The following is a 27,715-nucleotide window of genomic DNA, read 5'->3' on the forward strand; positions in this document are numbered from 1 at the left end:
TCAAAACTTCTAAACCTTTATTATTGATTAGAAGAAACACAAACAGCAATGACAATGACAGTGAAAAGGGGAGAAGCCTTAACATGGAGGACCCTCCCCTGTCCCAGGCAAGACTGCGCAGTGTCACCTCCAGTCTGGGTCAGCTTGGCCGGCCCTGGCAACACAGGGGTAACCTTGGCCATGGCTCAGCAGTGGAAAGTTTCTTCGACATGGTGCTGGGACACACGCTGTGGCTCCTGTCACAGGACAATCTTAAAGGAGCTGAACAAAAGAAGAGTGCATTGGGTTTTCTGCTGGCAGAGGAAGGTAGGGACTAAACCCAAACTTACCTACCTCTCCCCCAAGACCCTTTGGAATGGGCTGTGTCCCATATCTGTGAGTCCCCTCTAGAAGAAGAGCTACTCTAATACATTCAGAGAAAGCAGGAGGCTTTCTCTAACCCCAGGTACCGCCTCCCATAATAACGTCGCAGACTCAGTGCAGCAAATGAGCACCACAGTCATACCTGGCAAAGTCTGGTGAGCGGGAGATGACATGCTGGAATTCAGAAAGATTGATGGTTCCATCCCTATCAATGTCAGACTCTTCTAGGATCTGGGAAAGGGAAAGCTTCAGACCAAAGCCCAACCCTTCCCTCCTGCTCCCCAGCCTGGCCCAGCCGAGCCTGGCCCAGCCGAGCCCGGCCCCATTGCTCACATTGTCGATGAGCTGCTTCATCTCTGAGGCACTGAGCCGTGTGTCCTCACCCTCTCCCGTGAGGCAGTTCACGAGCTGGCTCAGGTCTTCTCTGTTCAAGGTTCCGTCATCATCAAAATCTAGAAAGCACATACAGGAAGCCAAAATAGATGTGGTCAAGATGAGCTGCAAGCTCCTGACCCCCAGCTCCCAAGCAGTACCTCCACAAAGACCATGTTGGAAGGGGTGGTGTTCCACCCGGCCCCTGGTTCTTACCGAAGATGCGGAAGGCATAGTGGGACTTGATGTCTGGGGTGGCTGTGTCACTGAATACACTGAGGAGGTCCAAAAAGTCCTCAAAGCTCAGGCTGTCTCTGGTTGGGGAAGTGGAGAAGACCCTGCAGATTCGCTCCTTGAAGGGGTTGGCCTAGGCAAGAAAGCCCTCTATGAATGCCACAGGATGCAGCCCAAGTCACACACTCAAACCCCACTGGGAAACTGGAGGAAACAGTTCAGGCTCTCAAGGGGAGAACTATCAGCGCTTTGGGGCCAGCACGGAGGTCAGGAGGACCAATGACCCAGCTGGGGATGGCTTCCCAGGAGTCAGAGCTTAACCCAAAGGCAGGCCTGGGAGCACAGAAGGAAGAGGAAGTTATCCTAAGCAAAGAGGACAAGATGGGCTGGTTATTTTAAAACAAAACATTTCACTGAGCACTTACTGTGTTACAGGCACTAGGCCAGGCACTTTGTAGCAATTTTCACAGCAGCCCTGTGGAGAGCAATCAGCCTCTGGAACAGGGTTTCTCAAGCTTTAATAAGGTAATTCAACTCCTCTTAAAGGATAAAACTTGTTTGAACCTCCAAGAATATGTCTGAGAATCCCAGTTTGCAAAACACCCTTCTATATAATTCCCTTGGATGATTTTGATAAAGCCCTAGCCCCCAGGAAGTCAGCGAAAAAGGGAAAAGACGAGAATGAGGACCAGAGACCACATGATCTCAAAAGGAGGAACAGAGGGAGGCTGGGGGGCCGGCACCTTGAGCTCTGGAAGGCTGAGGATCTGCTCCAAGGACACTCGTGCCTGCAGTGACTCCTCCACACTCCGGTGCTCCTGGGGAAGCAGCTCACAAAAGCGCCTGTGGGCTCTGGCAGAAGGAGCGGAACCTGTTGTCCCTTCCTGAGTGGATTACATCCCCACTCCTTGCCTTGCTACCCATTATAAACCAGGTGAGGCGCTAAGCCCCAAACACAGTATGTCTGAGTCTCAGGCATAAGCCAAGAGGAGATATATTACAAGACAGTATAGGCTGGGAGTCCATTCCTGCAATGGGTATTGACTGCGGGCCCACTGTGTCCCAGGCACTGGGCCCCGATTCTAGACCCCCCGAGGGATAGAGAGGTCTGGGAAGGAGCCAGAAGTTGGCCCTGAAGAACAAATGAAAAGAGCTGAACTGAAATCTCGTTCTCATTTCATTTCAGGAATCTCCGGCTGCTCCTCAAAGCAGCAACCCTGAACTATCTCCTCCTTAGGCACCATCTCATTCCCACTGGGATTATTTTTGCCCAGAGAAGCTCAGGAATCTTTTCACTCAAGTGCCCTAGCCACATAAAGCTTGGCCACGGCTAGGAAGGGGGTTCCAGTCCTAGTTCAAATCCTCCTACTCAGTCTTAGGCAAATTATCAAACTGTTCCATTGTCCCCATACCTCCGTCGTGAGAGTTAAATTAGGTAATGTAGAGAACCTCGTAGCACAGCCTGGCACACGGCAAGTGCTCAATAAGCGTTAACGGTTACTGTATTATTTCAGGTAAAGAAGGAGCCAGGCTCCCCAAGGCTTCCCTGGCTTTGCCTGTAGGTAAAGCAGCCCAAAACTACAGCAGCCCCTGCCGGACTGGAGCAGGAACTTCGGTTATGCAGAAGCCCGTGGAGCGAGGTGAAAGAGCGCCCAACTTTGGCTGGAAGTTGCGAGGTGACTCCACGGTGCACAGCTGCGGCCGCCGGCGCCAGCGGGGAGGTCGTGCCGGGAAGAGGGCACAGCCTAGCACCCGCGGTCCTTCACTCCAGTTCCGGCTCAGGTCCTGACCTCAGGCAGGCCCCTGCCCCTCCCTCTGGCGGGGCCCCTGCCCACCTGTAAGACAGAGCCTCCCCCGCCCCCCACCCCCGAAGTCGTCCCTAGAATATCCCGGAGGTGAGGTTCGAGACAGGACTTACAGGAGGATCTCCTGTTTGGTCAGGAATGTCAAGTCCTGGAAGGCAAAACAAGACTGGGGGTCAGCAGGCGGCCCGTAGCCAGAGGCCGCGTACGCCGCCCTGCCGCCGCTCGGGGACACCCACACACACCCCCGAGCGCAGGGCCGCGCGCAAACTCCCTAGGGACTGGCGTCTCACGCACCTGGTACTCAACCAGCAGCTCCTTGGACAGGCGACTGCCCGAGCCCCCCATTGCGGCGCCGCGCGTACAGCTCCGTCAACTCTTCTCGGGACGCCGGCAACTTTCTCACTTCCTCCCTCGAGCCGCGTCACCGCCCAGCCCCCGCGGCAACCGCTCCTGCAGGCCACCCCCCTCCTTAAAGTTCCCAGGCGCTCCCCGCCAGGTTCAGCCAGCTGGCTGGATCCCGGCTCTAGGAAGTTCCCTGCGAGCTGGAGGCGGGGCCCGCGGCGGGGCCGGACGCTCCGGGGCGGAGCCCAGGCCGCACGACCCCGCCTCCTGGATGGGCGGGACAGGCCGCGCCGCGTGCCTGCGTGCAAGTTGCGCATGCGTTAAGCGTGCCACGACCTCGCTATGGCCCCGGCAGGACTTGGGGGGAAGGCGTGCGTGTCCGCCTCACCTGCAATACGTGGCGGCGGGGGCGGGGCGGCTTTGTGTGGAGTCCGGTAAGGGACATTAGGGAAGTGTTTGGAGCAAGGATAACCGAGAAACCTCGTGACTTGCTGACTGGCCCCAGGCGGTCGGTTGCCCCTCTGCCCAGCGAGGGCTCTTCCACCCAGACGTTACCACCAGGCACCTGCCGTACGTGTTGCAACCCTCATACCACCTCTCTAGAAATAGCCATAACCTTTCTGCCTACTGAGGCCGTTTACTGAGGGCCCACTGAAACGCTGTGCACAGCTTCAGTTCTTACAACAGTTCTTCAAGGTAAGTTCCCGTTTTTCAAATTTGTAAATGCAGAGGCTCAGGGGGGTTCAATGACTTGTCTAGACTCGGTCATTTACAAAGCCATCTCTCCAGTCTAAGGCTCTTTTCAAGAATCCGTCCTGCTGTACTCGTCATTCCAGCCTGCATGCTGTCCTCTGACCCCACCCTGCGTCCAGACTGCATGCTGGGGGAGGCTGGGATCGAAGCTGACCTGTTTGCTCTTGTCCCCTCTCCAACTCCTAGGACAATGCTTGACACGTGGTAGGCTCTCAGTATTTATTGGATGCATGCATGAATGAATTAACCTACACTGTTCCAAAAGGTGAGGATCACAAGCTACTGCGTGGAGGAGGTGGAGGTACGGTTAATTTTTTTTTCCACATCCTTATTGGAGTATAATTGCTTTACATTGTTGTGTTAGTTGATGCTGTATAACAAAGTGAATCAGCTATATGTATACATATATCCCCATATCCCCTCCCTCTTGCGTCTCCCTCCCACCCTCCCTATCCCACTCCTCTAGGTGGTCACAAAGCACCGAGCTGATTTTACATTTGGTAGTGCATATATGTCCATGCCACTCTCTCACTTCATCCCAGCTTACCCTTTCCCCTCCCTGTGTCCTCAAGTCCATTCTCTACGTCTGCGTCTTTATTCCTGTCCTGCCCCTAGCTTCTTCAGAACCATTTTTTTTAAGATTCTGTATATATGTATCAGCATACAGTATTTGTTTTTCTCTTTCTGACTTACTTCACTCTGATAAAAGACTCTTAGTCCACTCACCTCACCACAGATAACTCAATTTTGTTTCTTTTTATGGCTGAGTAATATTCCATTGTGTATATGTGCCCATCTTCTTTTTTTAAAAAATTATTAATTTATTTTTAAAAATTTTTGGCTGCATTGGCTCCTTTGTTGCTGCGCACAGGCTTTCTCTAGTGGTGGCTAGCAGGGGCTACTCTTCATTGCGGTGCGCGGCCTTCTCGTTGTGGTGGCTTCTCTTGTTGTGGAGCATGGGCTCTAGGTGTGCAGGCTTCAGTAGTTGTGCCACGTGGGCTCAGTAGCTGTGGCTCGTGGGCTCTAGAGCACAGGCTCAGTAGTTGTGACACACAGGCTTAGTTGCTGTGCGGCATGTGGGATCTTCCCAGACCAGGGCATGAACCTGTGTCCCCTGCATTGGCAGGCGGACTCCTAACCACTGTGCCACCAGGGAAGCCCATGCCACATCTTCTTTATCCATTCATCTGTCAGTGGACACTTAGGTTGCTTTCCATGTCATGGCTATTGTAAATAGTGCTGCCGTGAACATTGTGGTACATTACTGTTTTTGAATTATGGTTCTCTCAGGGTATTTGCCCAGTAGTGGGATTGCTGGATCATATGGTAGTTCTGTTTAGTTTTTTAAGAAACCCCCATATTGTTCTCCATAGTGGCTGTATCAATTTACATTCCCACCAGCAGTGCAAGGGGGTTTCCTTTTCTCCACACCCTCTCCAGCATTTATTGTTTGTAGATTTTTTGATGATGGCCACTCTGACTGGTGTGAGGTGATAACTCATTGTAGTTTTGATTTGCATTTCTCTAATGATTAGTGACGTTGAGCATCCTTTCGTGTGTTTGTTGGCAATCTGTATATCTTCTTTGGAGAAATCTCTATTTAGGTCTTCTGCACATTTTTGTATTGGGTTGTTTGTTTTTTTGATATTGAGCTGCATGAGCTGCTTGTATATTTTGGAGATTAATCCTTTGTCAGTTGCTTCACTTGCAAATATTTTCTCCCATTCTGAGGGTTGTCTTTTTGTCTTGTTTATGGTTTCCCTTGCTGTGCATAAGCTTTTACATTTCATTAGGTCTCATGTTTATTTTTGTTTTTACTTCCATTTCCCTAGGGGGTGGATCAAAAAGCATCTTGCTATGATTTATGTCATAGAGTGTTCTGCCTGTATTTTCCCCTAAGAGTTTTATAGTGTCTGGCCTTATATTTAGGTCTTTAATCTATCTTGAGCTTATTTTTGTGTATGGTGTTAGGGAGTGTTCTAATGTCATTCTTTTACCTGTAGCTGTCCAGTTTTCCCAGCACCACTTATTGAAGAGGCTGTCTTTTCTGCATTGTATATTCTTGCCTCCTTTATCAAAGATAAGGTGACCATATGTGCATGGTTTTATCTCTGGGCTTTCTATCCTGTTCCATTGATCTATATTTTTGTTTTTGTGCCAGTACCATACTGTCTTGATTACTGTAGCTTTGTAGTATAGTCTGAAGTCAGGGAGCCTGATTCCTCCAGCTCTGTTTTTCTTTCTCAAGATTACTTTGGCTTTTCGGGGTCTTTTGTGTTTCCATACAAATTGTGAATTTTTTTGTTCTAGTTCTGTGAAAAATGCCATTGGTAGTTTGATAGGGATTGCATTGAATCTGTAGATTGCTTTGGGTAGTATAGCCATTTTCACAGTGTTGATTCTTCCAATCCAAGAACATGGTACATCTCTCCATCTGTTTGTATCATCTTTAATTTCTTTCATCAGTGTCTTATAGTTTTCTGCATACTGGTCTTTTGTCTCCTTAGGTAGGTTTATTCCTAGGTATTTTATTCTTTTGGTTGCAATGGTAAATGGGAGTGTTTCCTTAATTTCTCTTTCTGATCTTTCGTTGTTAGTGTGTAGGAATGCAAGAGATTTCTGTGCATTAATTTTGTATCCTGCTACTTTACCAAATTCATTGATTAACTCTAATAGTTTTCTGGTAGCATTAGGATTCTCTATGTGTAGTATCATGTCATCTACAAACAGTGGCAGTTTTACTTCTTTTCCAATTTGGATTCCTTTTATTTCTTTTTCTTCTCTGATTACTGTGGCTAAAACTTCCAAAACTATGTTGAATAATAGTAGTGAAAGTGGGCAACCTTGTCTTGTTCCTGATCTTAGTGGAAATGGTTTCAGTTTTTCACCATTGAGAATGATGCTAGCTGTGGGTTTGTCATATATGGCCTTTATTATGTTGAGGTAAGTTCCCTCTATGCCTACTTTCTGGAGAGTTTTTATCATAAATGGGTATTGAATTTTGTCAAAAGCTTTTTCTGCATCTGTTGAGATTATCATATGGTTTTTATCTTTCAGTTTATTAATATGGTGTATCACATTGGTTGATTTGCATATATTGAAGAACCCTTGCATTCCTGGGATAAACCCCACTTGATCATAGTGTATGATCCTTTTAATGTGCTGCTGGATTCTGTTTGCTAGTATTTTGTTGAGGATTTTTGCATCTGTGTTCACCAGAGATATTGACCTGTAGTTCTCTTTTTTTGTGACATCTTTATCTGGTTTTGGTATCAGGGTGATGGTGGCCTCATAGAATGAGTTTGGGAGTGTTCCTCCCTCTGCTATACTTTGGAAGAGGTTTAGAAGGATAGGTGTTAGCCCTTCTGTAAATGTTTGGTAGAATTCGCCTGTGAATCCGTCAGGTCCTGCACTTTTGTTTGTTGGAAGATTTTTAATTACAGTCTCAATTTCAGTGCTTGTGATGGGTCTGTTTATATTTTCTGTTTCTTCCTGGTTCACTCTTGGAAGGTTGTGCTTTTCTAAGAATTTGTCCATTTCTTCCAGGTTGTCCATTTTTTTGGTATATAGTTGCTTGTAGTAATCTTTCATGATCCTTTGTATTTCTGCAGTGTCAGCTGTTACTTCTCCTTTTTCATTTCTAATTCTGTTGATCTGAGTCTTCTCCCTTTTTTTCTTGATGAGTCTCACTAATGATTTATCAATTTTGTTTATCTTCTCAAAGAACCAGCTTTTACTTTCATTGATCTTTGCTATCGTTTCCTTTATTTCTGACCTGATCTTTATGTTTTCTTTCCTCTGCTAACTTTGGGGTTTTTTTGTTCTTCTTTCTCTAATTGCTTTAGGTCTAAGGTTAGGTTGTTTGTTATTTTTCTTGTTTCTTGAGGTAGGATTGTATTGCTGTAAACTTCCCTCTTAAAACTGCTTTTGCTGCATCCCATAGGTATTGGGTCATCATGTTTCCATTGTCATTTGTTTCTAGGTATTTTTTGATTTCCTCTGATTTCTTCAGTGATCTCTTGGTTATTTAGTATTGTTTAGCCTCCCTGTGTTTGTATTTTTTACAGTTTTTTTCTGGTAATTGATATCTAGTCTCATAGCGTTGTGGTTGGAAAAGATGCTTGATACGATTTCAGTTTTCTTAAATGTACCAAGGCTTGATTTGTGACCCAAGATATGATCTATCCTAGAGAATATTCCATGAGTACTTGAGAAGAAAGTGTATCCTGTTGTTTTTGGATGGAATGTCCTATAAATATCAATTAAGTCCATCTTGTTTAATGTATCATTTAAAGCTTGTGTTTCCTTATTTATTTTCTTTTTGGTTGATCTGTCCATTGGTGAAAGTGGGGTGTTTAAGTCCCCTACTATTTTTGTGTTACTGTCAATTTCCCCTTTTATGGCTGTTAGCTTTGCCTTATGTATTGAGGTGCTCCTATGTTGGGTGCATAAATATTTACAATTGTTATATCTTCTTCTTGGATTGATCACTTGATCATTATGTAGTGTCCTTCTTTGTCTCTTGTTATAGTCTTTATTTTAAAGTCTGTTTTGTCTAATATGAGAATTGCTACTCCACTTTCTTTTGATTTCCATTTGCATGGAATATCTTTTTCCATCCCCTCACTTTTAGTCTGTATGTGTCCCTAGGTCTGAAGTGGGTCTCTTGTAGACAGCATATGTATGGGTCTTGTTTTTGTATCCATTCAGCCAGTCTCTGTCTTTTGGTTGGAGCATTTAATCCATTTACATTTAAGGTAATTATCGATATGTATGTTCCTATTACCATTTTCTCAGTTGTTTTGCGTTTATTATTGTAGGTCTTTTCCTTCTCTTGTGTTTCCTGCCTAGAGAAGTTCCTTTAGCGTTTGTTGTAAAGCTGGTTTGGTGGTGCTGAATTCTCTTAGCTTTTGCTTGTCTGTAAAGCTTTTAATTTCTCCGTCGAATCTGAATGAGATCCTTGCTGGGTAGAGTAATCTTGGTTGTAGGTTTTTCCCTTTCATCACTTTAAATATGTCCTGCCACTCCCTTCTGGCTTGCAGAGTTTCTGTCGAAAGGTTATTTGTTAACCTTATGGGGATTCCCTTCTATGTTATTTGTTGCTTTTCCCTTGCTGCTTTTAATATTTTTTCTTTGTATTTAATCTTTGATAGTTTGATTAATATGTTTTTTGGCATGTTTCTCCTTGGATTTATCCTGTATGGGACTCTCTGTGCTTCCTGGACTTGATTCACTCTTTCCTTTCCCATATTAGGGATGTTTTCAACTATATTCTCTTCAAATATTTTCTCAGTCCCTTTCTTTTTCTCCTCTTCTTCTGGGACCTATAATTCGAATGTTGGTGTGTTTAATGTTGTCCCAGAGGTCTCTGAGACTGTCCTCAATTCTTTTCATTCTTTTTTCTTTATTCTGCTCTGTGGTAGTTATTTCCACTATTTTATCTTCCAGGTCACTTATCCGTTTTTCTGTCTCAGTTATTCTGCTATTGATTCCTTCTGGAGATTTTAAAATTTCATTTATTGTGTTGTTCATCATTGTTTGTTTGTTCTTTAGTTCTTCTAGGTCCTTGTTAAACGTTTCTTGTATTTTCTCCATTCTATTTCCAAGATTTTGGATCATCTTTACTATCATGACTCTGAATTCTTTTTCAGGTAGACTGCCTATTTCCTCTTCATTTGTTTGGTGTGGCGGGTTTCTACCTTGCTCCTTCATCTGCTGCGTATTTCTCTGTCTTATTATTTTGCTTAACTTACTGTGTTTAGGGTCTCCTTTTCGCGGGTTGCACGTTCATAGTTCCTCTTGTTTTTGGTGTCTCTCCCCATTGGGTAAGGTTGGTTCAGTGGGTTGTGTAGGCTTCCTGGTGGAGGGGACTGATGGATGAGGTTGGATCTTGTCCTTCTGGTGAGCCGGACCATGTCCAGTGGTGTGTTTTGGGGTGTCTGTGAACTTAGTATGATTTTAGACAGCCTCTCTGCTAATGGGTGGGGTTGTATTCCTGTCTTGCTAGTTGTCTGGCATGGGGTGTCCAGCACTGGAGCTTGCTAGTCGTTCAGTGGATCTGGGTGTTAGCGTTGATACAGAGTTCTCTGGGAGAGCTCTTGCCAATTGGTATTATGTGGGGCCAGGAGGTCTCTAGTGGTCTAGTGTCCTGAACTTGGCTCTCCCACCTCAGAGGCTCTGGCTTGATAGCTGGCTGGAGCACCAAGACCCTTTCCACCACATGGCCAGGTACAGGGGGAGTTTCTTGCCTTTTGGGAAGTCTGAGGTCTTCTGCCAGCATTCAGTAGGTGTTCTGTAGGAGTTGTTCCACATGTAGATGTACTTTTGATGTATTTGTGGGGATGAAGGTGATCTCCATGTCTTACTCCTCCACCATCTTGAAGGTACTCTCTGATCCATGTCTGAAGCTTCCAGTTCTGAAGCTTTGACAAGATTTCCTTCCCTCCATTCACAGCCGTGTTTCTCTGCTAGCCTGTTGTTGGCAGGAGCCAGTTCCTCACAAGCTAGTGGACTGAGTAGGTCACTTCCTCACTGCTTGTTGGCTGGAAGTCTCAATCAATTCTTTGCCATTTGAGTCTTTCCATAAGGTACCTTACACGTGGCAGGTGGCTTCCACATATGTATGTCTCTGCAGATTCTCTCCCTGGCAGGCTGCTCTCACACCAGCATTCCCTGCCAGTCATGGAACTTCCAGAAGCTGAGGAGGCATGCTCCGAGGTTAATTATTTTTTATTGTTGTTTGTTTTCAGCTTTAATGAGGTATATTTTTTTAATATAAATTTATTTATTTATTTATTCATTTATTTATTTTTGGTTGCGTTGGGTCTTCGTTGCAGTGCGCAGGCTTCTCATTGTGGTGGCTTCTCTTGTTGCAGAGCTCGGGCTCTAGGTATGTGGGCCTCAGTAATTGTGGCTCATGGGCTCTAGAGTGCAGACTCAGTAGTTGTGGCTCACGGGCTTAGTTGCTCCATGGCATGTGGGTGGGTTCTTCCCGGACCAGGGCTCGAACCTGTGTCCCCTGCATTGGCAGGTGGATTCTTAGCCACTGTGCCACCAGGGAAGTCCATAAATTATTAAATAGTTATTCTGAGTCATCCAGCAGTCCGTGTTAAGTCTGGTTAGCGTATTGTCCTTCCTGTGCCTGATCAACCCTTGACACAGTGATAAAACTGAGTGGCTGATTTAAAAATAATTTGTAGTGCTATTTTTAAACAAAACAATTATTTTGTTTCTTGGTTGGATCTTTCAAAGGTTTGTTCATTGATCATTTTTTTATCAAAGTACCAACCCTTGGATTTGTGAATTCTAACTTTTTTTTTGTTTTCCAAGACATTTCATTCCCCGCTTGTAATATTATTTCCCTCTTCCTCTTTTCCTTGAGATATTACATAGGATGGCCACACAGGGTTTGTCTGACGCGGTGATATTTGCTGTTTGATGTTTGAGACCTAAATGAGCCAGACATGTGAAGAATACCTGGGAGAAGGGTATTTTAGGCTGAGAGAACATAAAGCACCAAGGCCCTGAGCAGGAGGAAGTTTAGAAGAGTGCAGAACAGAGTAGGCAAGGGAAAGAGTGGTTGGGAGGAGGTGAGAGGGGCACTGCTGAGCCTTGAGAGCCCAGAAGCCATGATGAGGAAACGGACTTTGTTCTAGGGGCTCAAGGTCACATCCCTAGTGAATGCAAGAGACAGAATTCAAACACCTTGTCAGCCTCCAAAACCACGTCTCTCACCTTCCTGCCAGGATGATACCAACTACACAGGCTTGTTGTGAGGGTCACCTGAGTGGACTTGGAAAGCCCCCAACCCATGCCTGGCACAACATAGACATGCAAACAGTGTGCCCTTTTTCCTGGTTTTCCTATGTAGGTTCAGTCCTGTTGTGTGGTCACTATGATTTGTCACTTTCAAGTATTCCTCTTTATTCCTAGGTATTGTTTTTGCCTCCTAGTTCACTTGAATATAAATACAACCATACCCACTTTCTATTGATTCTATTGACTGATATGTCTTTACTCATATTTTTAGCCTTTTGGTATCATCTTGGCCCTAGGTCCTTGGTCCTGGCCCCTGGCTTTTAATGTTACTCCAAATTTGTATCTAGCCCAGACCTTACCCTTAACCTCCAGGTTTGACTGTCCCATTGCCTACACCACTTTTCTTGGATGCCCAGGCTGCATCTCAGAGTCGATAATCAAAACTGAACTCTTGGTCTCTCCCTTTCTCTAGTCTGCCTATTCTCACCCCACCTCCCCAGCGTCTCCATCTCTGTAAATGCCACTGCAGTGCCTAGTTCCTGATGCCGAGTCACTCCCAGCTCTTCCTTTTCTGTCAGTCCCCATAGTCAGCCTGTCAGCAGGCCCTGTTGGTTCAGCCTTCAAAACATGACCCATATCCCCAGCTCCTTTGTCTCTGTTGCCATCTGTGTTGTCCAGTCGCCCTCACTGCTCACCTGGCCACCAGAGTGGCCTCCAAAGTGATCTCTGCTTCCCCTTTGCTCCCTTACAATCCATTTTCCACACAACAGTTAGAAAAAGTTTATAAAATACCCGACGATCCTTATACTTAGAACTTGCCAGTGATTTCTTACTCCATTTAGAATAAAATCCAAGTTCCTGACCATAATGCATAAGGTCCTGCAGCTAATCTGACCCCTGCCTTCCTCTCCAGCCTCATGGGAGTGCCCCCTCCCCTGGTCGGCCATACCTCAGTAACACTACCTCCTTTCTGTTCCTTGAACAGGCCAACTGCCTGCCCTGCGAGACTTATGGCCTTGGACTTACAATTTCCTTTGCTTAGAGTACACTTTCCTCAGCTCTTCATTGTAGGCCTCTTCTCATCCTTCCTGTCTTAGGTCAGCTGTCACTTCAGAGGGCCCTGCCCTGCCCTCTTGTAGAAGTGGGATGCCCTGATCCCACCCCTTGGTCACCCTCTGTTGTATCACTTGTTTATTTCCCACAAAATGCTATCACCACAGGTAGTTAATATTTTCCTTTTGCTTATCATCTGACTCCACCCCAGGATGTAAGCTCCATAAGGATATGTGTGGATTTTGTTCTCTTTATTTGCTACCATTTCCCCATTGCCTCATACACAGCAGTTACTTCATAAATACTTGGGTTTTGTGGCTCAGCTGAACATGGAGCAGGGTGCACAGAAGAGGTGGCCCCAGAATGTCAACAGTGGGGACGACGTAGACATTGATTCTGAATGAATGAATGAATGAATGAATGAGTGAATGAGATTACAAGTAAGTGAATACTTAGGTTTAGCTCAGCAAATTGTTGCATTTCTTAAATCTATTTTGAGACTCACTTAAATTTTTTCAAGTTGTGGTAAAATATACATAACATGAAATTTACCATCTTGACATTTTAAAAGTTGTGATTAAAAAATATGTAGCAGGGCTTCCCTGGTGGCGCAGTGGTTGAGAATCTGCCTGCCAATGTGCAGGGGACACGGGTTCAAGCCCTGGTCTGGGAAGGTCCCACATGCTGCGGAGCAACTAGGCCTGTGAGCCACAACTACTGAGCCTGCGCGTCTGGAGCCTGTGCTCCACAATAAGAGAGGCTGCGACAGTGAGGCCCACGCACCGCGATGAAGAGGGGCCCCCACTCACCACAACTAGAGAGAGCCCTCGCACAGAAAGTGGAGACCCAACACAGCCAAAATTTAATTAATTAAATTCCTCCATAAAAATACCACTAAGCTTTAAAAAAAATAAAAATAGAAAACATGTAGCATAGGGACTTCCCTGGTGGCGCAGTGGTTAAGAATCCGCCTGCCAGGGCTTTCCTGGTGGCGCAGTGTTTTAGAGTCCGCCTGCCGATGCAGAGGACACGGGTTCGTGCCCCGGTCCGGGAAGATCCCACATGCCTCAGAGCGGCTGGGCCCGTGAGCCATGGCCACTGAGCCTGTGTGTCGGAGACTGTGCTTCGCAGCGGGAGAGGCCACAACAGTAAGAGGCCCACGTAACGCAAAAAAAAAAAAAAAAGGCAGTCTTCAAAAGTTAAAAAAAAAAAAAAAAAACATGTAGCATAAAATTTAACATCTTAACATTTCTGAGTGTATAGTTCAGTAGTGTTAAATATATTCACATTGTTTGGTAGCCAATCTCCAAACCTCTTTCCTTCTTGCAAAACTGAAACTCTACGGCCTTTAAACAACAATTCCTCATTTTCTCCGCCCCCCAGCCCTTGGGAACCACATTCTACTTTCTGTCTCTATGAATTTGAGCACTTTAGGTCCCTTATATAAGTGGACTCATACACTATTTGTCCTTTGGTGACTGGCTTATTTCACTTAGCATAGTGTCCTGAAAGTCCATCCGTATTGTAACATATGTCAGCATTTCGTGCTTTTTAAGGCTGAATAACATTCCATTTTCTATATATACTGCATCTTGTTTATCCATTTATCTATCGATGGATACTTAAGTTGCTTCCACCTTTTGGCTATTGTGAATAATGCTGCTAGGAACGTAGGTGTACAAATATCTCTTTTTGAGACCCTGCTTTTGGTTCTTTTGGATATATACCCAGAAGTAGGATTGCTGGATCATATAGTAATTCTATTTTTAATTTTTTGAGGAGTTGCTGTACTGTTTTCTATAGCAGCTGCATCACTTTAAATTCCCACCAGCAGTGCACAAGGGTTCCAATTTCTCCATATCCTTGCCAATACATGTTATTTTCTGTTTTTGATAGTAGCCATCCTAAAGGATGTAAAGTGGTATCTTACTGTGATTTTGATTTGCATTTCCCTAATTAGTGATGTTGAGCATCTTTTCGTGTGCTTGTTGGACATTTGTGTATCTTTGGAGAAATGTCTTAGGCTCACTTTCAATAGAATAATTACAGATTTTATGTTTTATTGTCAATATTATGCTTAGCTCAAGTTTAAAAAAATTTTTTTATTGTGGTAAAAAACGCATAAGATTTACCACCTTAACCTTTCTAAGTGTGCAACTCAGTAGTGTTAAGTATATTCCCATTGTTGTGCCGCCAGTCTCTAGAACTTTTTCTTCTTACAAAACTGAAACTCTGTACTCATTAAACTCAGCTTGACTTTTAATATGTTTTGTATGTTCTTTGTTTTTTCTGTTTTACTAATATAAAGTTTCTGGACCAGCAGAGCTGAGGGTACCCAAACTTGTACTGAGGCAACTCTACTGAGGTAAGCTTCATTCTGAAGTCCTATCTGGGCCAACAGCAGGTCGTCTCCCTGACACCGCTGGGTCCACAGGGCTCCAGGGGCCCAGTGGGAGATGAAGACAGGCACCTATATTTCTGCCTTAAAGGATTGGCCTAGGGCACTTATGCTTGGCCATCCTCACCCAAATGCTTCTATCCTTGGCCATTTGGAATCACTACACAACAGTGGAAAAGCTGTTCCCACAAAGGAGTGGTGAGCTTTGAAACCTTGGCCATTCTCATGCACTGGAACACTGGTGCAGTTTTCTGGAGGGCAGTTTGACAGACTGTATCAAAAGCCTGGGCCGTGAGCCTACTCTGACCAGTGGTCAACTAAGATTTTATTTTAAAGGAAAATAAAAACATCTGCAAAGATAGATACACAGTATGTTCATCACAACATTGTATATAATAGTATGAAATTGGCAGCAACCTAAATGTACAACAGTTAAAGATTTGTTAAAAAATTAAATCCGGGACTTCCCTGTGGTCCAGTGGTTAAGACTCTGCACTCCCAATGCAGGGGGCACGGGTTTGATCCCTGGTCGGGGAACTAAGATCCCACGTGCCACATGGCACAGGCCAAAAAGATTCATCTACATATGAAAATGAGGCTAAATGTAAATTGTGATTTTTCCCTGGGTTGTAATTTATCTTTATTTTTTTAATCCATTAAGAAAGTTTACTCAATATATATAATTTTTAGAAAGAGAAAGAATTTGATTTATATTTTTAATTCAGTAGCAACGTATGCTAATCTGCAGGTGATAATTATGAGTGATTTCTGTGTTTTCAAAATATTTTACCAGAGGCATATATTACTTTTGTAATCGGAGCAAAAAGTAAAGGTTATTTGAAAATAAAAATAGGAGAGTTCCCTGGTGGCCTAGTGGTTAGAATTTGGGGCTTTCACTGCCGTGGCCCAGGTTCAGGCCCTGGTCGCGGAACTGATATCCCGCCAGCTGCGTGGCACAGCCAAATAAATAATAAAAATAAAATCTTTGGAAATGGGATAGCATCATGTATTTTTCACCTTATGATTGTTTCAGGTCAGCCCCATGGCTATCCCACATGGTTCAAATGAAACTTCCTATTTGCTACCTCCAAACAGTGAGGACTGGGCCTCGCACGGCATTCCTGACTTTGTCTATGGGCAGAAGGAACTCGTGCCAGAAGGGATTCAGTGGCCAAGGAGCGGACCCAGCCTTCTGGACAGACTGCCACTGTCTCGCTTTGACTCTGCCCTCTGCTTGGCCTGGAGGCAGCGGATGGAGCTGGGGCTGTTCCGCTACTGTCTGGGGGAGCTGCAGACCCAAACCCTTCCTGGTGCCGTGGGTTTTGTGGCTCAGCTGAATGTGGAGCGAGGTGTGCAAAGAAGGAGCCCCCAGAACATCAGGAGCGTGAGGCAGGCGTTTGACCCTGAACAGTTTAACTTCAACCAGATCCGGCCAGGAGAAGTCCTCTTCCGCTTGCACCGGGAGCCCGATCTCCCCAGTGCTCTCCAGCAAGATGACATCCTTGTGGTGATCAATGTCAGCCCCTTGGAGTGGGGCCACGTGCTGCTGGTGCCCGAGCCCGCCCGAGGGCTCCCCCAGCGCCTGCTGCCAGGGGCACTGCAGGCCGGGGTTGAAGCTGTGCTGCTGAGCTCACACCCAGGCTTCCGAGTCGGCTTCAACAGCCTGGGCGGCCTGGCCTCAGTGAACCACCTCCACCTACATGGCTATTACCTGGCCCACAGACTGCCCGTGGAGGGGGCCCCAAGTGAACCCCTGGATCCTGGGGGCCATCTGCATCTGCTCCAGGCCCTCCCAGCTCCTGGCTTCCTCTTTTACACAAGCGGGACAGGGCCCGACTTGGAAGCCTTGATAAGCAGGGTATGTCGGGCCACTGACTATCTGACTGACCACGAGATTGCACATAACTTGTTTGTGACCCGGGGGGCTCCACCTGGAAAGACATCATCTTCCTCAGCCCTCACGGGGGTCCGAGTAATTCTTTGGGCCCGCAAGTCCAGCTTTGGGATAAAGGAAGGCGAGGCCTTCAATGTTGCCCTCTGTGAGCTGGCTGGGCACCTCCCTGTCAAAACGTCCCAGGACTTCAGCAGCCTGACAGAGGCGGCAGCTCTGGCTGTCATCCGAGACTGTCTGCTGCCCCCAGCCCAGGCAGGAGAGGTGCAGGCAGCACTGGTGGCCTTGATAGCCAAGGAGGAGCAGTAATCCTTCCAGAAGTATTTATTTTGTACCCGATCTAAGTCTCTTTCTGGAAAGCTGTCCATCATGATCATGTGGGCACGTTCATGAATGCCTTCTCACCTGTCTCAGCCTAAAGGGAGGGATAAAGAACTGGTAAGTGGTCTCTTTACGGAGGAGGATACCTTGGAATGAATGAGCCCCTCACGGATGTATCTGCTGCTTTTCACCTTTCTTCTTAGATGAGCCCCAGGGATGTCAAACCTATTGTTAAGAAGGGAGTATGTGCAAGAGTTAACACATTCCTGACTTGTATATGCCAACTTTGCTCTTCCTTTCTTATCAAATCTTAGCAAAGTGATAGTTTATCACTTCCTCTGTTCTTGCCTCTCTGCCTGTTCTCCCTTTGCCCGCCACTGAGTTGTATTTCTTCATCCTGCCCCTACATATGTCCCCTCCATCCATATGCCCTGTTTATAGCACATTCTTCACCTACCTGGCCACCTTGAAGTTTCCTTCAGCCCCAAAGCTGAGCTGAGTGTTCTTCACATACATCATTTCATGTGAAAACAAGGTGTCCTCACAACTTGAAAGTTGCAGGTCCTCTTAATACCCCCATTTAACAGACGAAGATATGGAGGCTGACAGAGGTTTAGTAATTTGTCCAAGGTCAGATGGCTCAAAAGTAGTGGAGTCAGGACAGCAACACAGGCAATCAGACCCCTGAAGCTGAGCTGGGGCTGTGCACATGTGACTGCCATGTTAATAAAGTCTCATTGAGATGAAGCAGAATATGCATCACAACCCATTTCATAAGAAAATCAGTTTAACATTTAAATTCCTATAAACAGTTTTTGGTCACCCTCATGTTTGGGCACATTGCAGTAATTTCAGCTTAATGCCTCTTTGTGCAAGCCTTTGCAAATATGGGCTCCAATAACATCACTTTATTTTGCTTGCTCATTCTCTGAAGGGAGTGCAGATGACCATTAGAGCAAAGTGGACTTTTTGTGTCGAAGGTGATGAGTCCAAATACCAGGATTGCCCCAGTTTTTTCCTTAGGATTGATGTTCAGAGGAGAGCCTTCTGTGGCCCCAAATAAGTTTTTCCACAAAAAGTGAAAGTCAAATAGGTTTTCTTTACGGTGGTACTTCTTAGCCATGAATACTTTGTGAATCGTCAAGAAGGGGATTTATGGAAGCTTTTTCTGAGCTTGAATATGGAACACTTAGGATACCCTTTGTATCCAGAGCCCTGGGCTTTGAGCACAGTAGGTAAGTAAGCAGGGACAATCCAGCTCAGGGCCTCTCCACCATTTTGCTGCTTTTTGTTTGTTTTCTTTTTTGATGGAGGGTCTCTTGTACTAAGGGGTTTTGGACTAGATCTAATGGGAAACCTTGAAGAGTTTTAAATTGGGGAGTAACAAATATGCATTTTAGGGCGAATACTTAAGCTGCACTGGATGGATGGATGGATGAAGGAAGGAAAAACAGAATAAGGGAATTCAATTAAGAGGCTGCTTAATGGTGGCAATTTAGGCAAGAAATGATGATGGTTCAGGTACTAGAACAGTGCCTGGAACGTTAAATATTTGTCGAAAGAGTGAGAAAAATGTGCGTCCTGAAAGGCAAGGGACTCCAAAGCATTTCAAGGAGGGGGTAATAGAGTATCATACAACTGAAGGGAGGTCAAGAAATCTGTGAATCGGAAAATGTACATGTCCTTTTAGAGGAGCGAAATTTTTTAAGTGTCCTTTAGATTTAGGCACATGGGATAATCTTAAAGTGACAAATGGGGCGGAGTTTGGTGGAGGTGGCAATCAGAGGTAAAGCGGATGGACATCAGGAAAAGATGGCGACATTAAAGCAGTCTGATGAGCACCTCCAGGGCACGTGTGATAATCACGGCAGTCCCTCCCAAGTGCTGGGACTGCTCTAGACATGGTTACTAAAAACACTCACTGAAGGAAGGCAAGCAGGTATTCGTCCCGAACACTGAGTTGGCCAAATCCCGGGAGCTTGGCCCGCGGATTCAGGAAAGGGTGGGGGTGGCGCTCGTGCGAACTGGCGTGAAAGCGGAAGGACTAGAAGTCCTATCACGCCTCGGGTCAATTGCCGCAAGAATCCGCCCTCCATTGCCAGGCGCTCGATTGCGCTTCCTACGGCAGCCCCGGGGCCAAACGTCTCAGGCACCCGCCCAAGATGGCCTCTGCTGGCGCCCAAGTGAGTGTGGTTCTCGGAAAGGCCCCGCCCCTAGGACGCTTCTCCAATGGGGGCCGCCCTCGTGTCCATGGCGACGGCGGCGGCGGCTGCCTGCTTGCTTCCGAAGGGCGGTTGTGAGCGACCAGCTGAGTCCAGCACCAGGCCGATAGGGGCGGACCCGGCAGCCCCTCCGCTCTCGGAACCTGGGGTGGGCAGTGTCCGCCGGGGGCTTCCCCTCCGCTGTCAGAGCCCAGGGGGTCTTGGCCATTGGGTGCCTGGCCCCAGTGTGTCTGTATGGAGAAACTGAATTATGGAACAGGAAAAAGGCTGGCCTAGGCGACCTTTGGTCTTCAGCTCTATTTTTCAAAGTGAAGGTCCCCCCAGCACCCCCAGCCATCTCCCATCACATTCAAGAACAAAAACGCTATGGTCATGGTCCCTGCCAGCTCAGTTCAGCTGCATGCACCCCAGAGTATTGTATGGAGTGGTCTTGGATAATTGGGGCTTGTCAGCGAATCTAACATCTCATAGGCATCCCACGGAGCCCATGACCTATTTGGAAACATCCCATTCTGTAGTGGGACTGCTCTGTTCTGAAGGAGCAGCAACATTCCCTTATAACACCATGAAGGTCCTTGGGTGGATTCCTGCCGGCCTTCCTGGGCCTGGAGGGAAGTCATATACATTTCACTCCCACCCCTCCTCAGAATCTAAGAGGATGGAGCCAAGTACCTGTAAGACCAGTGAATCAGAGGAAAACTATGGTGAAGAAGAGGAATCCGAGGAGTATGTCAAAAGGGAAGCTACCATCCCTTCTAACCCTTCTCAGCATGCACTCTCAAAGCCTGACTAATGCATTTGGGAATGGAGTTCCTTTATCCATTGTAGCCAAGAAAATACCAAAGAAAATCATAACCCCAGCTGACCCAGATGAATTAGAAGTTGGGAGGAGAAAGAGAAGGCGGAAACACAGGTAACCGTTCCCTGGACCCCCTCACTTGCCCAGCTCCAGAGAGTAACCCTCTGCCGTTCAGCAGTCAGTCTGGGATCCAAAGTCTTCCCTTTAGCCTAGGAAAGAGAACAGGAAATACAGGAGGTCATTAGCCTTTTTGTACAACAAAAACAAAATTCAGAATCACTTGGGCTTAGTTTAGAATTTCGGCACGTTTATATCATCCTGGTCTTTAAGCGGCTTCTAGAGAAAATGAATTGCACTGTTAATCTGTTGGGTGTCTCTTCTTCTGGGTGCCTGGAAGCCCAGCGTCCTTCTCTCCTTCTGCCTAATTTCTGCTATTCCTCCATGCCAGACCCCTGGCCATCAATCTGACCAACTGTGAGAGTGGTAAGCACCCAGCTCGTTACTCACACCACTGGGCATAAGAGGACATTTAGGGCTGCGGCTTTCACTCTGGAGATGGTCCCCCCCAATCTGCTCCCAGCCCCTGGATCTTGTTAGGCTGGCCTATAACCTGTACTGAGCCTCTTGGCTCAGCTACCAGTAGCTGACACATCACTGTTTCAGTTAGTCTCAGCGGTAGAGTAGGAATCTCCAGTTAGCTAACAAGAAAAAAAAAATGACAAAAATCACCATCCCTCCCCACCCAGAGATGAGATGAGACCAGGTTAAAACTTTTTTCAAGGCAACTTTTGAGGTGGCTTCAGCAATTAAGAAAAAAAAAAATCGCCAGCTAGGTTAGTCATTTCTTCCTCCCCTCATCCCCACTGGCATCTGTGCTACGGATGCCCCAAAGTGTGAGGCGCCAGTGTGACCCCTTCCGAGGGTCAGCTCTGCAGGCCAGAAACCATCCTAATTGAGAGGACTGACAGGAACAGAGATCCAGTCTCTAGTTTTCTGTCAAATTTTGGAAGGACCCTGACAGCCTCGTAAACTTGGAATTGTTGCAATGGTAACTAAACTGAGGTAAGCAGAGCTGAGATAAGAACTACCTCCTTCTTCACCCCGCTCCCTAGTCAGGTCTGTTCCTTACCCAACCCAGCTGCAGTCCCAAGGTTTGCTGCCAGTGCCCGGGCTGGCTCCACTGACCTCCCCCTCCCCACAGTGCGTTGGGCAGCCCAAATGTGTGGCCTGAAGGAGGTGGGGGAGGACAAAGAGTGGACTGTGTACTGGACAGACTGCTCTGTCTCACTGGAACGAGTCATGGACATGAAGAAGTTTCAGGTACAACCTCCAGACCCAAGATCCTAAAGGAGCTATGCCCCAGAATGACTACTCCTACCCTTACACCCAGGCACCCGAGGCTGCCACTCTTGGTGGCTATACCCCTATGCAGAGCAGGAAAGGCCATGGCCAGGGGCTTCTGCGCCAATGGAAATATTCTCCTCTTGGGTCTCTGGAACTTCTGTTATCTGAAGGAAGTGTCTGCTGGCCACATCCTATCTCAATATATGCTGCTTGCCTGGAAGCAAGCTCAGCTGGTCCCTCCAGGGCAGGTGACCCTATCTTAGGGGGAAGACTGGGAGCTTCAGAGCTAACAGTAGAGCCAGCTGAATGATCCAGCCTTCTAAGCAGCTTAGCCTAGCACTCCACATCCATTAAGAGTCAATGTGGGGTCCTGCACGGCAGCAAGAAAGTCAGGAAAGATGGACCAGGGTCCACAAGAAGATATTACTTCTTTTTCTTCTAAATAAATTTATTAATTTATTTTTGGCTGCATTGGGTCTCTGTTTCTTCGCCCCTTGGAGGGAGTGGGGGGGACTACTTTACATTGCGGTTGTGCGGGCTTCTCATTCCGGTGGCTTCTCTTGCTGCGGAGCACAGGCTCGAGGCGCGCGGGCTCTAGAGCACAGGATCAGTAGTTGTGGCGCGCGGGCTTAGTTGCTCCGCCACATGTGGGATCTTACCCCACCAGGGCTTGAACCCGTGTCCCCTGCACTGGCAGGCGGATTCTTAACCTCTGTGCCACCAGGGAAGCCCCAGATATTACTTCTTCATGGTGTTTTTGTTATCCTCTAATTGGGTCTTTGTGGTGGTTAGCAATTAAATAATTTAACAGTGTCTGTAGGCTTATTTTGAGGGAAGGCAAGCACGGAGCTGAGACTATCACCTATCCCACGAATTATGGGAGGAGAGCGAGAGCAAGAGACTGCTAGAAGCGCTCAAAATGCCCCTCAGAAGGGGCATGCAGAGAGCAGTTGTGAGATGAGGGTAACAATAACAGCATTTATTGAGGTCGGACACTGTTAAGTGCTTTTACATTCTCACCTCATTAAATCCTCAAAAAGATACCCTTATGTTTTTTTTGTTTTTTTTTTTTTTTTTTTTTGCGGTATGCGGGCCTCTCACTGCTGCGGCCTCTCCCGCTGCGGAGCACAGGCTCCGGACGCGCAGGCCCAGCGGCCATGGCTCACGGGCTCAGTCGCTCCGCGGCACGTGGGATCCTCCCGGACCAGGGCACGAACCCGCGTCTCCCGCATCGGCAGGCGGACTCCCAACCACTGCGCCACCAGGGAAGCCCATACCCTTATGTTTTGTTTGGTTTTTTGGCTTCGGCCACAGCTTGTGGGATCTTAGTTGCCCGACCAGGGATTGAACCCCTGCCCCCTGCAGTGAAAGCACCAAGTCCTAACCACTGGACTGCCAGGGAATTCCCAAAAGATACCCTTATGTTAAGGACACTGAGGCTCAGAAATACTCAGTTCACACAGCTCATAAGGGGAAAAACCAGAGAGCACTGAACCTCCCAGCCCTGAGGGCCAGAGCAGCGGGGGTTTCCAGCAGGCCACCCTGGCAATGCCTTGCCCTCTGAGAGTGCCACTGCCATTCATTCCCTGGGGCTGCTCCTTAGTTTCCTTTCTCTTTGGGGAAATATTTTCTCATTTGTTTTGTGTTATTCCGCACCCGTTATTCCTACGGGGCTTGTCCCCGGTAGTCTGAGGGATGTTAAAAGGTGGCTAGAAGGCCCAAAGTCCTGGCTAGCCCTTCTCACCACTCCTCATTTGCTAACCTTGCTGTGTATGTGTTTTGGGGAGAGGCCAAGCGGCAGTTTCCCACCTGCCTTAGGGAACCTTCCTTTTCTCCCTTGGGGACTAGGTGCAGTGTTTACCTCCACTGTGACTTCTCCCTTGACCTCCCCAGTCCTTTTCCACTGCTATCTGGAATGTTCAGGCCCCAGGAACTGCCCCTTACTCTGGGCGATAGTATAACCAACTGGCTCTGTTTCAGAAAATCAACCACTTCCCTGGCATGACAGAAATCTGCCGCAAAGATCTGCTGGCTCGGAACCTCAACCGCATGCAGAAACTCTATCCTACCGAGTGCAACATCTTCCCGTACACCTGGTGCCTCCCTGCAGAGTGAGTGAGCCTGGCTCCCCAGGTTGAGATTCTGGGGGAGGAAAGGGGTTCGCCATCTCAGTTCCCACCAGACTGGCTCTGGGACCTAGAATGTCTCAGGGGGATGGAAGTAGAAGGGAAGTTTTAGCTGAAAAGAAAAGAGAAGGTTAAAGAAAAGTAGGTCTCAAACTATTATGTATAAAATAAACTGCAAGGATATATTGTACAACACAGGGAATAGAGCCAATATTTTAAAGTAACTATAAATAGTGTATAACCTTTAAAACTTGTGAATAACGGGCTTCCCTTGTGGCACAGTGGTTGAGAGTCCGCCTGCCGATGCAGGGGGGACATGGGTTCGTGCCCTGGTCCGGGAAGATCCTACATGCTGCGGAGCGGCTGGGCCCGTGGGCCATGGCCGCTGAGCCTGCGCGTCCGGAGCCTGTGCTCCACAATGGGAGAGGCCACAACAGTGAGAGACCTATGTACCACAATTTTTTTAAAAAATTGTAAATAACTATATTGTACACCTGGAACTTATATAATGTTGTACCTCAACTATACAATTTTTTTAAAAAAATGAAAAAGAGAAAAGTAGGTGTGAGACTGAGTACTCCAGGAAGAGCAGGGACTGGACAGCAGGAAGAACCCCCCAGGGCCCTGGTTCAGCCATCATGCACAGAAACCCTCTCACCACCACCCTCCTCTGCATACAGCTATAGGGACTTCCAGTCCTATGTTTGTCAGCGAAAAACCCGCACTTATATCTGTAAGCCAGACAGGGGCAGTCAGGGACGTGGCATCTTCATCACCCAAAATCCACGGGAGATCAAGCCAGGAGAACATATGATGTGCCAGCAATACATCTCCAAGGTGAAGGGTGCCTCAGGACCACCAGGCCCCTCTGCCAGCACTGGGTGCCTCATCTCTCCCAAAGCCAGGGAGGAAGACAGTTTTAGGCTCCTATACTTCCTGCCATCCTCATTATCTGGGAGGCAGCATGGGCCATGGTTCAGAGCCAACCTGCTCTGAATCTGAGTTTCTCTACTTTCTAGATATGTGAGCTTGGGCAAATTTCTAACTTTTTCCATGCCTCAGTTGCCCCATCTGTTAATGGGCATAAAAATAGTAACTATCTTATATGGTTACTGTGAAAAAAAAAATTGTTTTTGGTTACTGTGAAAATTAAATGAGTTATTATGTATTTGAAGTGCTTACAACAGTTTATGGTACATAATAAGTACTTCAAAAGTACAGTCGGCCCTCCCTCCATATCTGCAGATATGGAACCTGTGGATATGGAGGGCTGACACCATTTTATACAATGGACTTGAGCATCTGTGGAGTTTGGTATACATGGAGGGTGGGGGTCCTGGATCCAATCTCCTGCAGATACTGAGTGACCACTGTATTATTACTTTTCCCTGGTGGGTTTGCATGCTCTCAGCCCTTCCTCATTGATGGCTTCAAGTTTGACATGCGAATCTATGTCCTGATCACATCCTGTGACCCTCTTTGGATCTCCATGTATGAGGAGCGCCTGGCCTGCTTTGCCACCATGCCCTACGTGGAGCCCAGCCACAGCAACCTGTTAAGAGGCCAGTTGGGGAACTTACCTGGCAGTCCCGTGTTTAAGACTTCGCCTTCCAATGCAGGGGGTGTGGGTTCGTTCCCTGGTCAGGGAGCTAAGATCCCACATGCCTCCTGGCCAGAAAACCAAAATGTAAAACAGAAGCAATATTGTAACAGATTCAATAGAGACTTTAAAAAAATGGTCCACATCAAAAAAAAAAAAATTCTTTAGAAAAAAAAAATCCTAAAAAAAAAAAAAAAAGAGGCCAGGCAGCAACACTGGGGTGCAGGGCAGCACCCTCTTCTCTTCCACTGCCACGAGTGCTGAGGTTCTGTGGAGAAACCAGGTAGAGGGGCTTGTCATGCAGCTAGCTTGTCACACATGAACAAGGAGTGAAGCCTGGAGTGCCTTGGCACCTGGCTGGAAGGACAGCATTCAGGGGGTGCTGACTGCGGAAAAGCCATGCCTGCAGGAAGGGCACACCCCTTCCCCAGGAGCTTATAGGACAGTCCTCCGTGAAAAGGGACAGGAAATGAGCCATCCAGGGGCGGGGTAGGTAATCAGAAGGCAATGAAGGGCTGCAGAGAAGAACTGCATGGAAGTAGCCTGACCACAGGGCTACTCTCTTCCCAGGATGACATCTGTATGCACCTGACCAACTATGCCGTCAACAAACACAATGAGAATTTTGTCCGGATGATGCTGTGGGCAGTTAAGAGGTATGCCCTACTCTGTTTTCTCCTCTTTCTCTGCCCTTTAGCCCCACAGTCTCAGCAGAGCTGAGTTGGCCCTTGGGAGGTTGAGCTGGCTCAACCTTTATAGACCCATCTTATGCCTGACCACCAAGTGCAGCCCCAAACCCCACCCTGTAATTAAACCCTGCTCCAAGCTGGCGGCAACCCCTTAAAGCACAATGAACCTAGGCATGGAATTAGGATCAATGTTAGGGAGCTTCCCATCTGCAGCCCGGCCCCACTGGTCTTCCTCTGAGCACTGGGCCTCACAGGAAGCTGCCAACACTCAATGCCTGGCTGCGAGAACATAGCTACGACCCCCGAGAGCTGTGGGGAGACACTAAGGACACCATCCTCAAAGCCATCATCTCGGCACATTCTGTTCTTCGCCGCAGCTACCGAACCTGTTTTCCCCAGTATCTGAGTGGAGGTACATGTGCCTGTTTTGAGATCCTCGGTTTTGACATCTTGCTGGACCACAAGCAGAAGCCCTGGCTGCTGAAGGTGTGGATTATCTGCCAGGCTTTGCAAAACCAAGGTTCTCCCCTGAACAGGATACCTGCGATATGAGTGTATTCAGGTGGTGGAACACAGAATGGGGGATGCAGAGGCACTAGGGTGGATAGGATCTAGCAGAAGGTGTAAGACATTTGCACTTTTGACCTGCTAAATACAATATTGGTGGTCTCTGGCCTCCACCATAGGAACCCAGGTTTTGGATCCCAAAAGTTCCTCATGTAAGCCTTGCCTTTTTTTTTTTTTTTTTTTTTTTTTTTTAAGCCTTGCCTTTAAGGACATTGCTATAGAGTCAGGCTGTCTGATTTGCTCTCACCAGCCTATGCATTGGAGGGATCTCTGTAGCAGAGTCCTGTGGCCTTGGAAGTTAGAACATCCAGCTTCCTTGGCTGAGGCCACTGGAGGGGGATGTCTTTCCTAAAACCTCCAGCTGGGCCTGCAAGAATCATGACCTGCTCAGGTGGTCTAGGAAGGGGATGGATAATGACTCCTCCCGGCAGGTAAACCACTCTCCAAGCTTCACCACCAACTCACACCTTGATCGAGAAGTGAAGGATGCACTTCTCTGTGATGCCATGACCCTTGTCAACCTCTGGGGCTGTGACAAAAGAAAGGTGATAGAAGAGGATAAGCAGCGAGTCAAGGAGAGGCTTTTTCCAGTGCCACCAACAGCCGAGAGAAGCCAGGGGCCTCAGGTGTTTGACGTGTGTTTAGTTGTGTAACTTACCTTCTTTTGTTATTACTTTCCTGAGAGTAAAAGTCCTTCTCTAGATGGAGAAGGCAGTCTGGGGCTGATTAGCTATTAAAAACATTTTTTTTGCATCGATAATACACCACATATCATAGATAAGTGATGCATTATCTATGCAAATTCCAAAGACACAGTGAATAGTCTCTCTCCTACCCTCCTCCTCCAGCTACTGTTTTCCTCCCTGGAGCCAATCAATGTTCCCTGGGTCATGTGTATACTTTCACAAACATTTAATGCACATATATACATGTATTTATATAAATTATTTTTCTCCCTTTACCCAGACAATAGCATAACTTTCACTGTCTGTACCCTACTTACCAATGCTATTTCCTATTAACATGTAAGGAACTTTATGGGGTTTGTTCTTTTTTTTTTTAAATTTTCAACAAAGCT

At 46.9% G+C, this 27,715-nt stretch overlaps 3 protein-coding genes across 6 annotated transcripts in view; 2 read left to right on the forward strand and 1 right to left on the reverse strand.

Moving 5' to 3' along the window:
• On the reverse strand, positions 1-3,323 carry CIB1 (calcium and integrin binding 1). The gene is made up of 7 exons (XM_059056644.2): positions 3,069-3,323; positions 2,888-2,922; positions 1,713-1,821; positions 952-1,102; positions 697-815; positions 506-594; positions 1-261 (listed from the first exon to the last, which is right to left on the reverse strand). Exons 1-7 carry the CDS (start codon positions 3,117-3,119, stop codon positions 240-242), a joined length of 576 nt encoding a protein of 191 aa, XP_058912627.1. The 5' UTR covers positions 3,120-3,323; the 3' UTR covers positions 1-239.
• GDPGP1 (GDP-D-glucose phosphorylase 1) overlaps positions 2,489-27,715 on the forward strand; it is a 26,288-nt gene continuing 1,061 nt past the window's right edge. The window contains exons 1-4 of one of the 4 annotated variants that reach the window (XR_010839836.1): positions 2,489-3,812; positions 4,056-4,170; positions 14,989-15,045; positions 16,112-17,407. Coding sequence is in view for 3 of the 4 variants with exons in the window: in XM_067029925.1 (XP_066886026.1) it covers positions 16,121-17,278 (1,158 nt within the window). In the remaining variant the exon portion in view is untranslated. Of the gene's footprint in view, positions 3,813-3,905; positions 4,171-14,988; positions 15,046-16,111; positions 17,567-27,715 lie in introns of those variants that run through there. The other 3 variants (XM_067029925.1, XM_059056633.2, XM_059056635.2) reach the window with 3 other exon arrangements.
• TTLL13 (tubulin tyrosine ligase like 13) overlaps positions 18,319-27,715 on the forward strand; it is a 13,218-nt gene continuing 3,821 nt past the window's right edge. The window contains 11 exon segments of the mRNA XM_059056649.2: positions 18,319-20,301; positions 20,303-20,425; positions 20,760-20,794; positions 21,513-21,631; positions 23,636-23,766; positions 24,462-24,618; positions 25,193-25,335; positions 25,924-26,022; positions 26,310-26,556; positions 27,069-27,221; positions 27,223-27,263. Coding sequence (XP_058912632.2) covers positions 19,763-20,301; positions 20,303-20,425; positions 20,760-20,794; positions 21,513-21,631; positions 23,636-23,766; positions 24,462-24,618; positions 25,193-25,335; positions 25,924-26,022; positions 26,310-26,556; positions 27,069-27,221; positions 27,223-27,263 — 1,787 coding nt within the window. The 5' untranslated portion in view covers positions 18,319-19,762.

This window comes from Kogia breviceps, chromosome 3 (genome assembly GCF_026419965.1).
Source record: "Kogia breviceps isolate mKogBre1 chromosome 3, mKogBre1 haplotype 1, whole genome shotgun sequence".
Classification (NCBI taxonomy): Eukaryota; Metazoa; Chordata; class Mammalia; order Artiodactyla; family Physeteridae; genus Kogia; species Kogia breviceps.